We start from the raw sequence: 18482 nt of genomic DNA on the forward strand, positions 1-18482 counted from the left end.
ATACAAATGCAAAAAACTCAGTGTTTCCCTTCAGGCAGGACTTAGCCTGCAATAGTACCATATATAATTAACATTGCTTCTTTAGTCAACAACATGCTACTACCATGATTTGGCTGCACAGACTCTTTCACAACATTGATTCACTTCCCCAGCACATTGCTTCAACACTGCTTCAAAGCAGGGGCCTCAGTGATATGCTTCACATGATGCAGTACTAGCATTTCCTTCCCATGCTTATAAAAACCTAATCAGGAAATGAAGTCCACAAACTAATAGTAAGAAGCAAAAATCAGGCAGTCAGAATTCCAATAATCCAGTGTTTTACTGCAGAATTAACTCTGCCATGTGCCATTCATATGGTGCATTTGGCTACTGTTTTCTTTGATACTCTCTTAATAGTCTTATTTCACAAAAAAATATATCAAAGACAGTGCTACACAGCTGAATAGGATCAGGTGCCACCACTTTGAGCCATGAGCCAGGGAGCCTTCACTCACACAAGAGCTGTCAATAAGCACTTGAGATAGACCTCAGTTCTCACATATAATTGCAAGCAAATAATAGAATCTAGTTGTAGAAATGAGGTTGTTCAGGCTTTGACTCAGAAAAAGTATTTAAACCCCTAATTAAATCCATCCCTATTCTGAACAGCATTTAAGCAGATTGTAGTTGTAATGATACTTATGACAACCAAGTGCCATCTCAAATATGGATGGGTTCTTACATTAAGGCCATAATCATTACTAGTGTAGAGGGACTAAATCATCATTTCTAAAATACTTCTTCTGTAGAAACTTTTGAATTTGTGTGAACTCTGGAGCTTTCAGATTTGAACATTTTGAAAGTGATTTTAAAGTTTCAAAAGCTGGAAGGATTTTCACATGTTTCTATGACTTCAAGCTGCATGTAAAAAACCAGAAGGATTTGATGGCTGTAATTTTGTATGATCTCTAGTTAAGGTGAGTAAAGCAGGATATGACTAAAATGTATACGGAACTTCACATGAGCTTGGAGATGAAGCCTCTGCTCTGTATTTATGCATGGTTCTGGAACAGATTTTAGAAAAAAAAAAATCAGGAGATTATTAGCTTTTACATATCACTCAATTCTGACCATTTTCTGTTTCACTGTGGAATTCTGTAGGCATTAAAAAGACAGTATTATGAAGTTCCTTTTTGATGCTATAGGAAAAAAGTCTAGTTATCTGTATAAACTGCACAAGCAGTCTTGCAGGCTCATAAATATCCAACACACACCAATTAGATGAATATATGCAAACAACTCTCTACAGAATATGTTCAGACCATCAAACTTTAGATGCCTAATTAAGGTGCTCTCAATTGTACTCAAATGAGATATGTAAAATAGCCCAAAAGGGTACGAGAACTACTCCTTGCTCATCCCAGTGCTCTTTAACCCACATAATGAGATGAAGTACCAAGAAACTTCAACATTCAAAGGAACAGTGGCTTAAAAAAAGAAGTATTTTTCAGTGTGACAGCAGCAGTCAATAAAAGGTACCCCATCTCACTAAATGCATGAAGTTGCCTTGAGGCAAGGACTTCCCTTCACTTGCACTGAGCCTTGCAGCCCCAGCCACCAGCACCCTGTGGCTCTTTGCTCATGCCCCAGCTCTGCTGTGGGTTGCTCCAGCGAACTCTGTCCTGGCCACATAGGCTATAAATGGGGCTCACTGGAATCACTCTAGATGTGAGTTAACAGCAATTGCTTGGATTTCAGGCACGGAATTGGTGCTTGGCTTTCCTTTTATTTCAGGTACAGATACAGGCCAAAAGATACCCAGTTAACATTTTTGGTACTGATTTGCTATTGTACATTCTATTTATAGTGTGTCCATATCACTGATTCAGCACACCTACAGCTGCACAAAACTATGGAAGACAGAAATGACAAGTTATGCCCTAAGTGCTTTATAAGCAGGGCATCCAGAAAGGCAAAAAACCTCAGCCTCAGTTACAACATTTTTAAATCCAGAGACGTCACTTAAGGACACAGTGGAAAAATTTATTCTGGTTTTCCATTAGTTTACAAACTTGAGCCAAATCCATTGTTATTCTACCACAGTTTATTAGATTCCCAGTTGTTACTTTTCACTTCAGTTGCTGTTTTTAGGCTGCAATTAACCTCATGTCTCCAGAGTAAAATATTTTATTTCTTTTATTTCTATTCTAGCATTAATTGATGCTTACGTTCACTTTTCCACATTTTGATAAGATTTCCTCCCCTCCCCTGCAGCTGGTGCTGTCTCTAACAGAACTGCTTCTCAGCAATATACACGGTATTTAGAGAAAGTGAAAGTTGTGCATATAAAACTTTGACATGCAAGTGGAACAATTAAGCAATTCTACACAACTAACGTCTTATCTAGAGTAATTATTATATAGGCAACTCAGGATTATAAACATAATTGCAAATTTTTAATAGCTAAGCCTCATTTAATTGGAATTACAGTATTATTGGTAAACATGAAAAGAAATCCTACAATCTGTGACTGAGTGACGGTTACATCTTCTGTGAAAACTGAAGTCAATCTGCAAACTAATCCCCATGATTTTAGAGTCACTGTGATAAGAATAGTCTCATCAAATAATTTTTAAGTACTTCTGGCACAAATCCCAAAGTGTCATTGATATCAAATTGCTGGTTTTACTGTAATTTGCCTCAAACGCAAATCATAATTATTTCTACCAGCATACTGAAAAGCCCTGGAATCCTGTTAAACTACAAGTCTTCATTGTTTTTTTAACAGAAAAGAATTAGCCGTACAGACTTTTCAAAGCTGAAGTTGTGGACACTATTTCAGGGCATGATGCTGCAATCTCAGAATAAGGTGAAAAAGAGGAAAAAAGCATCATTAAGGCTATCTCAGATCAGACTCTCAGATTAAAGTCTATGTGAAACAAAAGCATTTCAGCATGCAATAAATTAAATAGCAAAAAGAAATTAACTGACTTTCAAATATTCCACATATACCTTATAAAAGTCACATTTTTATTGTAATGATGTAATTCTGGTTTTGTGAGCAATAAACATTAGCTGTATTTGAAATACACAAAGTTGGGCACATAGAACATTGCCTTCTTAAAATATTTAAGACTTATTAAGGTCACCTTAATCCCACTCAAGAATTTATATTTACAAGAAGCGTGACCACAAGAAACCACCCCAACTTCACATTAAAAAACTATAGCAAGTCTTGAAGAGAACCAATTTACTACCATGATCTCTATGCAAATGTGAAACTGGGTAAGAGTGTGTTTAGTGCTTACATCTTGCAAATGAGATTCTTTCTTCTTTGCTGATAAATTTAAGTGCTTCTCTAGGATGGAATAATATTTCTCACTTTCCTTGTCAAACTTCTTCTTCCCATCCTGAAAAACAAAACATTTCTAAATAAAATATTTGACTAAATATCATCAATAACCTAAATTAAAAGAAAGAATATGTGCCAAATTATGCCTAATTATAAAGCCACTTTTGTTGGTTCCAATGTTTTTAGGGTTTAATTCTGAAATAGGCCTGAAGATACTAGGAAGACTGACTCAATTATTAAATGCAAGATTAAGCAGTTTCCCATAATAAATACACATGAGGTTTTATGTAGGTGGTATCTTGCTAAGCAGACATTTAATGTAAAATAATCTTCCCTGAGTTTTGTAACTGTACCTACCTGTCACTCTGTGTTTGCTGAAGAAAAATATTTTGGAAGAGGTAGATGAGTATAACAAATTTGATGATGATATAGGTCTATCCTTTGCATTCAAGACTAATATGCTTATTTTCCACCCACACTCTTAAAATATGAGGATGATGGAAAAACACATACATGGTTGCAAAAGGAAATTCATCCAAAAATCTGTTTCCAATAATGTTTTGATATGTCTGCATACTTAAGCTTGTTTCATTTAAAAGAGTTACCCTGCCTTTTTCCTTTCCCACTCTTCTTAAGTTTTTCCCATCACGGTCAGACAATGCTCACATTTCTACCATCAACTACTTTAATGCATGATAATTCGACAGAAGGTTACTGCTATGAATAAATTAAGAAACACTTATTTTCCATTATCTAATTTAGAATTCATATATCAAATTTTTCCAATCTGTTACTCTGCAATTTAAATCTGAAATTTAAGAAAAAGGCAGCTTTCTCAAAAGCTTTTCCATCTTTCAAGAAGTGCCAAATTTCAGGAAATAGGAAGAGAAATTAAAGTAAATATCCATCAGATTATTATTAATGATACAAATAGAATTTTAGATTATAAAGTTATATATCCTCCAATTAAGAGCACCTCTCTGGCAGTGACTTTTACTCTCTTACGTAAGTCCTAATGATTCTCTGCAATGATTGACAACTTCAATATTTTGAGAAAACAAAGAAAACTCAAGATGAACCAGTCCTACTTACACATGTGCAAAAGCTATTAATAGTGGAAAATACAGCTCCTGGACATAACGCAGTAACATCAGGTCATCTTCAGAACTGTAGTGATTCTTTTCCTGACCCCTTTCCCCCTAGAAATTGTTATAGACAAAAGCAAATAGCTAGCCTGCATTGTAGCACCACCCTATTTTTCTTCGCCATATCATGGGAAATTGAGGTTAGTCAGAGAATTAAGAAATATGAAGAAGAATTTCATGCCACGAATGAAAACCTAACAACCAGCTGTAACAACAAACCACTTACTGATTAGCTCCAGTGACTAAAGTTCACAATGGCAATCGTACTAGATTATAAAACACATCATATATTTTCTATCCTGCAAAAAGTTCAAACGTATTTAGTATGAAAAATACGCACAATTTAATGTTCTCATTACCTCAAAATAGAAGTATCTTCAGAAGACGTCATAAGGAAAGGAAGGCATTTGGCCCAGCAAAAATTAATTAACAAGACAGAAAAATTTCCAATGCTTTCTATATTTAATTGCAGCTATGCAGATATGAAGAAAAAAGGCAAAAAGAAAAAAAAATAGAAGCTTGTATTTTGCCTACAAGGGAAAATAAGCTATATGAATTATCTTCTAAAATCTTTCCCAAACACATTCTTGAAAGACAGAGAAGGCAGGACTCATCAAATGACTGATTAGCTGATAAATTAACCTCTGTGGGACTGAAATCATAGGTCGGTTCCACAGCCACAGTTCTACTGGGAAATAATCGAGTGCCAGGTTGTTATGACCAAGCAAGAACCTCAGTATCTCAACATCTCCTTCAGTCAGACACAGAAATACAGTTCAGTTGATCACATACCACAGATAAAAAGGTGTAGTTAGTTGCATACTAACTTATCTTCTGAGACAGTGATGTTAAGATGCTGAACTAAAAAAAAAAAAACTAGTTTATTTTAAAATCCAAGTGATACTGGTAAAAAAGCCACCATCTTGAGGAAATCCCCATGTCAAGAAAAACTCAACTGTCGCAGTGAAAAATGAAAAGAAAATTACTTCCCCGCCCCCAGCCTCTATGTAACTTAAAGTTAGGAGAGGATTCTGCCTGATCACAATATTGAAGCCTTTAGTCACAAGCTGTTGCATTTCACTAGTGGATACCCTGTCCATGAGACCATTTTCACAAGGCAACCTGCCATAGCCTTTGACAGTGAGGCCTGGGTGCAGCTGACACATACTACAGATCTGGGCTTGACAACATGCTGGTCTTTGCTTCCTCAGAGGCTGGACTAAAGGAATGAGACGTGGAGCCACAGGCAAAACTCATGCAGGATTACCTGTGTCACACTGGGAATCATCCAGCCCAGTCAGCACCAATTCCTTCCCTAATAGATTTATAATATGAGCAGTAGGTATTCCTCTTGCCTTATGAACTATTTGTCTCAGAATCAAGGTGATATACAGGTGATGGATCATCCAAAGTCTAGTTAGCCACCTCAGCTCACTTTAACATAACCTTTACTAACAAGAGCTGGAGAAGAGTCTCAAGTCTAAGCTGCTCGGTAAGAGTCAGAGAAAAGGTGTGAAAATGGGACTTGTCTGCTTGAAATAGCTCCTTTTCTTGATACAGCACATCAAATGCATGTCAATGCCAAGAGGGATTCATCTATACATCTAATGTGGTTCCCAATGCACCAAATCTAGCTGCTTATATTCTGTGCTAACATCTACAACAAAACGTATGAATTATGTATCGCATTACCTATTCTCTTCATAGGTATAAAGGAAAACATAGGAAGTATGTTATCTGAACAGATACAACTCCCCCAAGAGCAAGAAAAAAAAAATCAAATAAACTAATTGTGGTTGCAAGCCATCTTATCTCTCATGTGAAGCTTCAGAAATATCTCTGTGGCACTGTCCATGAGGACACACAGAATTTGAAGGCTCTCTTGGTCTTCTGCCAGCACTGCCACCCTCCTCCCATATTGCATCTCTCTGATGTAATAGATCCGCTCAACCACTATCTTCATAGTTTTTATACCAGTAAAGTCAAAAAGGAAACTAACAATTTGGAGCTTCCCCAGTACCAGGACAACTTGAGGCCCAGATGCAGTGTTTCCAGGGGCAGCAGATCCTTTTTTCCAGACTTTAACACAGCAAAATTTCTCCCTTCAAAGCTATAAGTGGACAAAGTAAGAAGAAAAAACTTAAGTAGACTGAAAATAAAGTTTACTTGCCAGTTTTGACTGCATTATCATCTATGCAGTGACACTTCTGGGAATACAGCTGCAATGCCAGCAGGACAGTGTTTCTGGCACTGTCCTGATCACTCAGGCATATTTCTAGGAAAAGGCTAAAAAATACTGGCCCCAACAGGTGAGTGAGCTCCCTTCACTTGAGAGGTCCTCTGCTATGCCAGTAAACCCCACATATTTGAATGTACTGAAGCCTCTGAAAACTGCTACTTCATAACAAATAAGAAATAAAGATACACTCAGAAGCAGATGATTCATTTTCTGGAAGAGAAGAAACACTTCAGTTTAAGCCAAGATAACTCTCACCTTGCACACTTAGCCAGTGACTCACAGGCATACAGGCACATCCTAAGTGGAATCACAGACTTACCTTATTCTAGCGTTAGCCTTTTCTTCTGCTACACTCAAAACACTCTCTTATACACAGCTGCTGCTCAAACTAGTCATCTGAATCATGGTCCCAGCAGTCTGTGCCCACAGGACTGAGAATTTTCCACATGCCAAGAGCTTTACAAAGAAGGTTTCCATGCAAAACTATCTCCCTGCAGCGTAGGAGACACATGATTGCTTCTGCCTCTAGATTCCACCTTGGATCAATTCCCATGGAGAAAAGAGATGTGGTTGGCTAACAAAGCTCATGCTGTACTGTTACCAGAACAGCCACCACCAGCCATGACACAAAAACATAAGGTACATGGCCATTAGGAAGATGCTCTTCCTGATCTCTGCGCACCATGTCTCTTCTTCCCTTCAGCCTTCAGCTTCCTTCCTTCCTTCCTGCAAGTAATCCCCATCCTTTCTCTTTATCCTGGAAACCTATCAGTCATTTCTGTCAAAATATCAGCTAGAAACACATGCAATAATTAAGAGGGTGCAATAAAAACATCTAAGTATACAAAAAAAAAAATCACAAAATACTAATACTTGATGTATTTTACACTGATGTATAAGACATCAATACCTTTCGTATAGACCAAGTTTTGCAGACTCTAAGCACTATAAATGTTTCTCTATAGTTTAACTGTTCCTCGGTGTGCCAGGTCAGTAAGCCTTAAATCAGTTAAAAAATATTTACAGTTTTAAATACTTCAAATTTCTAACAATCCCATTAGGAAAGCCCTTAACCAAATGCTCAGCTTCTAGCACGTAATGGAGTCTTACTAACTTCAGTACCCTCTTGACACAAGATCCAGGTTTAATTCCTGGCTTTGTTCTCTTTGCTTAATTTTCCTCTATAGTTTTATTTCAAAACTGATCAGAAAATCTCCAAAAAGAGAAAATCATCTTTTCAGAAACAAATCTTTCTCAGGATACCACTAAGTGTGCCAGTTAGAAGTTTAACACAAAAGATGTTCTCCCATCCCTCTTGCTTTACGTCAACAGCTGTGAAAAGATCAGATATCAGTTATTAAAAAGGTGACTCAGTTGGGTCAGGTGACATTTTTTCTATTCAGAAAGATTTTGATTCCATGCTGTAACTAATCACATGCATGCGATGAATCACTGACATGATTCCTATAAATTTTAACCACAAGCTGTATATTTGGATGTAAAGCAAAAAGGGGTATTATATTTTGAAGCTGACTTCCCTTTTCCAGTGGGATCATCATGAAATCAGATTTCTTTTTTCAATGATCTAAGTTTGCCACTACTTTGTGTCCAGTATTTTATGTCAAAATTGTTATATGTAGCTTCACAATTATTATATAAATTATTCCCCTTTACTTTTCATAAAGAGGATTTGCCATCCTTCTTGTTTATTTCAATTTTTCTTCAGTTGCAATAACTTTTGGTTATCTATTAGCATATCTTAACTCAATCTTACATCTGTCCCTAAACAAGATAATTTTACTCTTTCTTTGTCACAGAATTCATATGTAAATTTTAATACACTAATCCTTTAAACAAAAAACCCTGTGCATTTAGTTCAGATTAATTTTCAATAACAATATGCTTGTGCAACCAGAAAACAAGCATGTTTTGTAAGAGTTGATCTTAAAAAGAAAGGAAATGAAAATATAAAACATTGCAAAAAAACTGAAGAAAAAAATTCAACAAGAATCCCTTACTTAATTAGGAAACAAGTGAACATTGTGAAACATAGCTGTGATATTTTTTTTTTCCCCAACCAAAATCAGTACATATTTTTCTCCCCAATTCAAGCTGAGATGCAGAAACTGTAGAAACTGGCACAAAAATGCAACGGTAAGACTTGAATATACATCAAGTTAGGCACATGTCAGTGGAAGAAACTGAAGGCAATGGTGAACTCCACAGAGATCAATAAACCCACATCCCCTTTCTTTCTCTTTGACAACAAGTGCAAAAATGTTGATATGACAACACACTGGAGATGGTCCCTTCTTGGAATTTTGGACTTAAAATATATTTTTCAAAACCACCTTTTCCATTACCTTCCAAACAAAAATTCAAAATTTATTTCTACAAAGTTACTGGAATTTTGTTTTGAGTTGTAAATTTGGAGACCATCTCTTACCAAGTAGTAGGACAAAGAAAAGTAGAACTGTAGACTAGAAAATAAACTAAGTCTTAGAAATCCTGATTTGAGCTCAGATCCTATGATTTCCTGGAAAATGTGAGACGTCAGAGTCTCACAACATCTCTTCTGAGGAGAAGAGAAATAAATTCACCTTCCATTTTATTTTGTCTGAGGTTTTGCTTAGAATTCTCATGGAGTTGGTTGGTGTGTTGGGAGAATGGTATTTTTTGCTTTGTTTTAATAAAATTTAAATTATCATAGGCATTTGAGACGACAGACTGCATTCTGATAGATGTCTGGAGGTGGGGGGATTTCTTTTTGGTAGAGAGTTTGATCTGTTATGTGAATGCTCATAGTTCAAGATAAGGCCAAAAGAGCTCTTCCAAAAGGAAAAGTGAAAAGGAATATAAAACTCCTTCCCTCCTTCTCCCAATCAGAATTTAATGTATTGTGAGGCAATAACATTTCTTCAAATCCATGAGAAAACTAGGAAGTTACAGGGTATCATTTATGTATTGCTAGCAAATAACATGGAGTGGAACAAAGTTATTTTGTAGTTTATAAAGACATGATTGCCACTCGATATAAAATAGGGATAATATAGTCATAAATTATGACTTATGTTACTCATAACTGCTAGTGAAAATACTTCCAAATTGAAGCTGAATACATCATGTAGAAAATTAAATGTCTCAACAACTATAAACCTTTAAATCAAATCTTTACTAAGATAGAACAACCATATGCAAACCATGAATATCCAGAAAAAGAGTATGGTGTAAGACACAAACAATTGTAATAAAAAGAACATATTGCAACTATGAAGTATAACAAGGCAATAAACCAGGAATACAAGAGTGTTTAGCAGCATAAAGCTATGAAGATAGACATTAAAGACTGTCAGTTTAAAAAGTAATCTCAATTAAAACCAGGTAAGATATGCACGAAACTAAAACATACTTTAAACAACCCAAAACTAATTTAAGTTTAGGATTGACTTCACATCTGTGTAAAACACTGAATACACCTTCAAGAGATAATCTACTTTCAAGTTCATAAACTTCTGAAGAAAATTTCCTTTTCCCTCCTTAATACCTTGACAGATGCCAGGTACTTTCAAGTGTGTTTCCTGGAAGAGGAGAATCCTACAGCCGTTTCCTAATACTTTCCTATGTAATTCCATCAGATGTGAGCAGACAGAAGGCACTTACCATTAGAGGCTGAAAGAAAAAAAAAATAAATAAAAAGCCTCACTATTTCTATGAGAGCTAAAATCCTGTTCAAATTAAGAAGTTACTGTTAAATGAACAAATGTGTTTGTAGGATGTCATTTGTTTCTTTCCAAAACTTCTCTCTTGAAATGGAAAAATATTACAAGTTTTACAAGTTCCCAGCACTGCTGTGAAAAGACATTCAAACCTGCCAAATACTGGCAGGTCACAAAGCAGGACACATGAGACTCCCTGCTACTCAGCTGCTAGTTGTCTGGAGTGTATTTGGAATTTGTCGATTCCAGGAGTAGCTGTTAGATGTCTGGGAATCTGTTAAATCCCTGCCCAAACAGCAGGACTGGTAAGTCTACTCATGTAATCTAGTTATTTTGGTTTTAATGTCCACTAAATAGGAAAGGATTTTTTTTCTGGAAGATCTTAGGACTAAAGCATGTTATTGCTTAAACAATTTTCAGCAGCTCACTAGAACTGCAGAAACTGACTTTCTAAACTCTTCTCTGAAGCAGGTTTAAGATAGTTTTCTGAAGTTAAAACATCAACAGCAAGAAGGTCTTCTGCTCCTGTGCAAAAGCTGTGGCTTTCTTTCTTTAAATCATTTAAGGCTACCTTTCCTCTTTAGGAATTAAGAAAGAAGCTTGAATTAACTTACATACTTCATCAAAAATCAGATGGAATAAACTGCTTATGTAATAAGCAATCAAGATATGTTAGAAATCGATAAAGCTATACATGCTGAGTAGAAAGTAAATGACAACAGAAGATACAACCCAATATTAAGTCACTGCTTACATGATAAAAGGAAAGAAGCCAAATCAGATTTGGGGCATACTATTCTTCAAAACAAAAGTCCATCAGCAACAACACATTGTGATTTAGAATATTCAAACTGCTGAAGTCACTGAGGTGGCAACACTATTCATGGGAACCTGTTTGCATTAATGCTTCCAAAATGAGACTGGAGAGGAGACCTTCTCTACATGAGTAGAAAGTACTTGTATTGTGATTTCTTCATTATCTAGTTCCAGAGTTACCTAAAGCTCATTAAGGAAAAGTAAAACAAAAAAACCTATGGTTTTTATTGTTTCTGCTTCATTTCTGTACGTACCAAAATCAGTTCATTTCAGATGACAAAGTGGGGCAAGCGGAAAGAAAAGAAGGTTTACAGGAAAAAACAAACATAACACCATTGCATAGGTCTGGTGGGATGTAACTGACTCTTTGAGGCACACAGTGCCACACATGGACTGCACTAGCAGAAGAAAAGCAACACTGACAATGGGTCATACTGAAGTGCCCTGGTTCTACTCATGGAAAATGGGCAGCTCCAGTTTCTGCTTCACCTTCCACATCAGCTCCTGGACAAAGCAGAGACAAATCTCTCAGCTTCACCCATGTTTAGACAGATCGAAGTTGCTTTTCAAGTTCAGTAGTCATACCAACCTGTCATCCAGTGCTGCAGCAGCAGTGAAAAAAGTTTGTTTTTCTTAATTCTCTAGTTCTCATTCTAAGGACAGAGAAGATAGACTTGGCTCTACAGTTAGTAACATAAGTGCACGGAAATGCTAAAAATACAGTTCAGGGATGCTTACAGGCACAATAGCTTTGTAGCATGATCTCTGCACTTGACAGCAAAGCTTGCTTTCATTCTAACATTCAGAGCAGTGAACTTCTCGACTACAAAAAGAACATCCAATTTTTCAAAACACATTAGACTTGCCAGCAACTTCCCTTGGTCTCCACCATTGTCCCTTTCCTGCCCTCACTTCTACACTTTGTCCATCTGCTTAAGTGGCCATCACCGATTTCCCCAGCAGCTGCCTTGTTGGCATCCCATTCCCTCCATCAGCAATGGCTTCCTTTCCTCCTCAAGGGAGGTACGCTGCTGTTTCAGGCTCTCCATGTCTCCTTTCCTATGTTAATTCCCTCTAATCTAAATAAAGTATATTTCAGGAATGTCTCAGTATGACAGTAAAGTACAATGGGTATGAAGAGGCAACTTCATCTGCACAGTTAGCAACTATCTTCTTGGATCTAGATGATCTTTAAAGTCCCTTCCAATCCAAACCACTCTATGATTCCCTGATTCTTTCTTTCATGCACTTGAAGAAAGTACAAAAAAAGCTGCAAAGAACATAATGTCATTCAAATAAAGCAATTCTGACAGACTAGCCTAGAATGTCACATACTTACTGCTTTATTTTAAAAACAGAAGATAAAAATATCTCTTTTCTCAAGTAGTCATTTCTTTTTAAAAACACTCCTTGGGAATCTCTCTCCTGCCTATGCCAACCAATCAGCCAACACTGCACATTTCAGCATGCCAGCAGCACGTTCCACACAGCACATGGTCCCACGCCACCTCACACGTCATCGCAACGAGACCACAACGCTCAGCCGAGGAAGAACTTGAGCCTTGTTATGAGAAAGCTTTTAGATTAATATACACAACTGGAAGTTTTGCTGTTTACAGCCTGGGGTTAATGTCAGAAGTTATTCTGTTTTGTTTTGAAAGCATCTGTTTTCAGAGTCTCTCTTACAACACTGATAAAGGAACACAAACTATCACTTTGGGGTGAAGAGTTATGCCTCCCCACTGGGCCAGTTCAGCTCAACCAGACCTCTCAGTTTACTTCTTAGGGAGGCATGATCTCTTCATCCAGACAACCGTCCGAGACCACCCCTTCTTGGCTAGCTCCACAGGAATGTATTATTCTCTGGTGGCTACCGTAGACTGAAAGATCCTGAAATAATGAAGCTGAGTAACTTAGCAGAAAGACGGAGCTCTTGGTGCTCCTGTATTAAACCTTCAAGTAATGATGCCCATCTTTTGTTAAAGTACAGAAGTGACACTTTCCAGCTACACTTTCGAATAGAGCTATTTCATCCTCACTTTGTCAAAAGCAAAATTGCTACAACAGTGAGAAAGTGCAAATCTGCATATTCTCAGGCCCCTGCAGAACCTGTTGCATAGATAGACCAACATACCGGATGAAGGGAAACCTGTGGTGATACAGCCAAGTGTCCCAATCGAATGATTTTCTGTCTAGAAAGGAAAACGCAAGTCCACCACATGTGTGGAGTAAAGACCCGTAGACTTAACATCATCTGAGTTAATGACCAAACAGATGTATTTTTATGCTGCTATCTTAAACGCACCACAAAAGTAAGGGAAGCAATGGAGAAAGAGATTATAATTTTCTTCAAGACTGCTGAAGAAAACCCCAACATGTAATAGAATAAGATTAATGAATTAATTTATACCCATCTAAAAAGCCTCTTAAGCTTTGTTTGGCACAGCTGTGGCACTATGCAACACCCATTAGCACAACTCTGAAGTAATCCCTGTAGGGTAAGAGAATGCAGCAGCCTTTCTGAAATCATGATGAATTTGTGTTGATAAAAGATGCCAAAATTCAGGGTGGAGTTTTATTTTGAGCACAGGGGGAAGGCAAGGTAGGTGCCTTTGACTAACTGAATGGAGACCAAAACCTTGTGCAGGGAGAAGAATACTAAACCTTCTGCTTCCTCCACGTCCTTCTCTGCACCATGGGTGATTGGTCACTTCCTATATCTCTCTTAAATCCTTCTTGAGATTCTTGAAGTGTCACCAACAACGTTGAGACCTGTTTTTCTGGTGTGGAACATAATCCTCTCCAAGCTGTGGCTGAGAGCAAGGGTAGAAGGGACATAACAGATGAGTTAAGCTACAGTATACCACTGAGAATGAGAAAAACCTTTTGTTTTGGTGTGGGTTTTTTTGCATTGTTTTTTTCCTTTTAAATATTAAGTATATTTGTGAAATCCTTTGTGCTTTGAAGCACTCAATATGAAGTTCAGCTCCCGTGTGACCTGGAAATGAACTTGCCCATACTTTTAATCATGGCTCAGAAGTCCAGCAGGATTCTAGGAGCTGTGATGGGTCAGCATGCAACCTTTCTGTGATACACGTTACACTGATTCTAATTAGCAAGAAAAAGATCTTTATTTAATTAGAAAATATGGTGGTTTTTTTGGTATTTTTATGTTCTTTCGTTGTTTTCCAGTGGAAGGGCTGATACCTGCTACCTAAGTTTTGGATTCTTTTTTGGTTGGTTGGTTGGTTGGTTTTGGTTTTTGGTTTTCTTTTTTTACCAAACAGATTTTTTTTTTTTAAATAAATGGTTCTTTTTGCCAACAAAAATAACCTGCATATTCACTTAAGCAATTCCACTGATTAACACATTTATTCCAAGTTTAATTCTTAGACGTTAAGGCAGAATATAGTAAATTACATTTCCTGTGTACTATAGAGGACTAATTTACTTACTCGTAATTTATATCTGCTTTCTTTTGAATATAAATTTGAATTTCATTAAAGTGCAGAAAAAATACAGCTTCAGAACTGGCTTTAGTCAGCCAGCCAGTTAATCATACTAATTTTTAAAAAGAAAGAATGCATTTAATGGAATTTATTAAAACAGACTTTCTGCATAATATTAACTGGTTTACTCACAAGTACCTGCAGTTAATGGATTGAACCAACAGTTTTTAAACACTGTGTCCACAATAATTTAGTGATGAGATTTTAATTTTTGCTCTTGTTTTTTTAAAGTAAAACACTAGAAATGAAACAAGATCTTAGGATTGTTCTCTTTGGTTTTTATGGGTTTTTTTTCTGTTAACTTCCAGAAGTTTCTCAGCCTTGAATGAATCAGTTACTGAAGTAAATTGCAATGAGACAGTATTTTTGCTGCATTTGCAGGATGACAAGAGCTGTCCCAAGTAGATTAGCTGCTTCAAAAAACCTCAGGGTCCAGACACCCAGCCAGAGATATCTCCCAGCTTAATGGATTTGGCTTTCTGCAGAAGAAAGCTTTTTGAAGCTTCCCAAATATTTCACACACAGCAGTGTAAAAGAAACAGTGGCTACACATATATATTTATATACATATACATATATATACATATATATTTAATATACATATTAAAAATAATTTTAATAGAGATTACCAAATTGATGCAGGTCTTTCACAGCTTCCTATTTCCATGAATTTATTTGACTGTCTATATTTTGAGCAAAAATCAAGATGAAATAAAACCAAACCAAAAACCCAAACAATCTTAACAATATTTAATCTGAAGAAGTTTTCAAATTTTCAAGTTTTCTTGCAATTGTCACAAACAAAATTTACCATTATAAAAAGTCTTTTTTTAAGCTTAGCCTCCCAATTTCTCAGTTGTTGCATCTATCAATGCTAGCTTAAATAGGATACCAGATTAGACAACATATTTTGCATTATTTCTCAGATAACCATCTAGGACCAAGGCCTTGGAACGAAATGTATTTATAAATGCAGTTTACAACTCTTTCACATTTCACGAACTTGATCCGAAACTCCAGGATTTATACAAGTAAAGGAAAATCTAAAGAAAATTTGCACTTCTCTTCCTACCAGACATAGATCCCTAAAAGCCTCTAACAGCTAAAGAGATTCCCACTTGAGCTTTTTATCCGTACAGCCTATTACTTGGTTTGCAGCTGTGTCATGACCACTGAGCAGCCTCAGTTCCTCACACTTGGTCATTTCATCTTACACTTTCTTCCCAATCCTACAGTCCTCCTCTATCTTGGCAACGCTCCCAACATATGCAATCCCAAGCTGTGTCAGCACCACCAGATGGTTTTTACCTGGTCATTAAGGAAAATAAAACAACAGACCAATCTCTAATTGCCCCTTGGGATCTTCTAATTAGTAACTTCTCCTTAACCAGACAATCTCCCCCATAAACAAAACTCACTGCCCTTTCCCCCTTACCCAGTTCCTTGGGCAAAGGGAGTTTCTTATACTAACCCCTGTATAAACTAAATTATAATGCCTAATGTAGGGTGCTTTAAAGGCCTTGATGAAAACAACACAGGTTTGAACTGCTGCATTTCCTTGCCTGTAAAATAAGCTTCTTATCAAAAAAGCTATCAGGTAACTCTGGTAGTAAACATTTTTGGGAAACTGTGTTGCATTTTAACTCAAAACATTTGGACCTCATCTATCCTGGCCTCTATTTCTCTTTCCTTTCACTGGCCTCCTCCCCTCTAAGGTTCAGACTGGCATTAAAATATCACAAAACTAGTGGACACAAGTATCAAACCTTGAGTAACAGATGCTGCTTATAATGAAACCCCTTTCGCTGTACCTACTAGAGCAAGGTCAGGCATTTTTCTCAGTTAAAGGACAACAAATGCTGTAATTTGATTAGATACCAAGGAAACCAGTTCACAAAATGGGCATTCTGGCATTTCTAGTGATCCCTATCTAAACCTCAGCTTTGACAACTTTCTGACAGACTCCAAAAATCTGGTGTTTTCTTCTTGTTTTATGATCCTCAACTTCTGGACAACCCAAATAAAACAGAGGGAGTGTGCCAGCTCCTGCCTGCCTACATCATGCAAGTATAGATGTGAACAGAGATGCAGGAAAATTAATCCCAGCAGTGAACATGGATTTGTTTCCCAAGTAGAAAGGAACTCACAGCTTCGAATGAATGAATGAAAGTAAATAATAATAAAAAATAATCCTCCTGGCCAAAATAAATAATATTAGGAAACAAACAGATGTAACTGTAAGGAGGAAACAAAACTTGCTTTTTAAGTCTTAAAACCAAAATTGCTTCTGTTGTCTTTGATCTGATTTAAGTTGTACTAAAGGTCAACGAACATTGGAACAAATATTGCTAAATACTGTAGTCAATGGATAAAAAGAACATGAAAGTTTGGCCTTTTTGTACATCACACATCACACAGTGATCTCACCAATGTTACCAGCTGAGGACTTGCAGACCACATTGACCAAAAAAGGGAAAATGCTTCGTGCCTGAAATCCTTTCCCAGTTACCTCACCCGGCTTTTGCTCGTGTTTCTGCAGTAATTGCAGAGGTCATTTCTTTAAACTCAGATGGAGTAAATCAACAGGCTATCCAATGCAAAGCTGGGTTTGTGTAGTCTCTGGAGAGAACTCAGCTTTATTTAAACTGAGTGTGTACAGAAAAGGAAGAACTGAAATATGTGCAATAAAAACAGAAGAGCAAGTAGTATAAATCGAGAAGAGCAAGTGATGGGGATTTGTGTATTGCTGGTTTGATTACAAACACTAACGTTTCATGGGGAAAGTTTCTCTATTTGTTGGGTACCTTCAGGTTTTTGAAATGCACGTGAAGAATTAGTCTTTAATGTTACTCTTATGACGTTCCAAAACCACTTGAACTTTGCACTCCAGGTTTATGCTGTCCTTGTATTTGAAATATAGCTTCGAAACATTAACAGGATATATTTTATCTTCCATATTCTCTATGATTTCTGTGATTGTACTTTTTGCCTAAACTTGATATAGCTTTGAATAAAGAAGTAAATATTCTCATTCGCTGTATTAGACACAGCAGTAGCATAGTCCTACAACAGTTCATCATGATAGCAAAAACCTGGCTAAGTTACTTATTAAAATAAAACAGTGACTATCATAGTAAAAACTGTCATTAATTTATAACATTTTCTCTTTTTTTCCTGCATGTGTGTGGCAGGGTGGCGGGGGGAGGGTGTGGGGGGGGTATGCTTGTTTTTATCTCCAGTTGAATTTTATCTGGTGTTTTAGAAAAGAAAGAAAAAAACCAAGTAAGCACTTTTAGGTGCTCTCTCACATAATCTTCCCCAAACCAAAATCTTGACAGTAGTACCTAGTATAATTTCTGATTATGTATGCTGGTAACACAACCTTACCATATTTTCTTTTTCCTCCATAAATTTGGAAACACAGCTTAACAAGGTACTAGAAATGATCATTTCAAAGACAAATTAAAAGAGAGAGAATCCAGCACTCATCACTGTTTTTTATAAAATATGGTCTAACAATGTAAGACTGCTCACAAAGACCAGCTGCTTGAATCTCTAGCTACTGCTGAAACTGCCAATACAAAAGGCATACATATAATTAACCTCCTGCTTCTATACCTAATCTCTTACAATGTTGGTCCACAAGATGTTACAATGCAAATTAATTGAAAATTCACAGCTCTAGAAATATATAATATGACACAACTATCAGTCATCCTGTTG

General features: G+C 36.7%; 1 protein-coding gene across 1 annotated transcript in view; it reads right to left on the reverse strand.

The window, feature by feature from the left end:
- Window positions 1-18482, reverse strand: part of ARHGAP42 (Rho GTPase activating protein 42) — a gene marked incomplete at both ends in the record, with an annotated part of 156252 nt that overhangs the window by 49409 nt on the left and 88361 nt on the right. The window contains one exon of the mRNA XM_080613419.1: window positions 3291-3392. Within this exon, the coding sequence (XP_080469545.1) occupies window positions 3291-3392 (102 nt within the window). The remainder of the gene's footprint in view (window positions 1-3290; window positions 3393-18482) is intronic.

Source organism: Psittacula echo (assembly GCF_963264785.1).
Source record: "Psittacula echo genome assembly, chromosome: 3".
Classification (NCBI taxonomy): Eukaryota; Metazoa; Chordata; class Aves; order Psittaciformes; family Psittacidae; genus Psittacula; species Psittacula echo.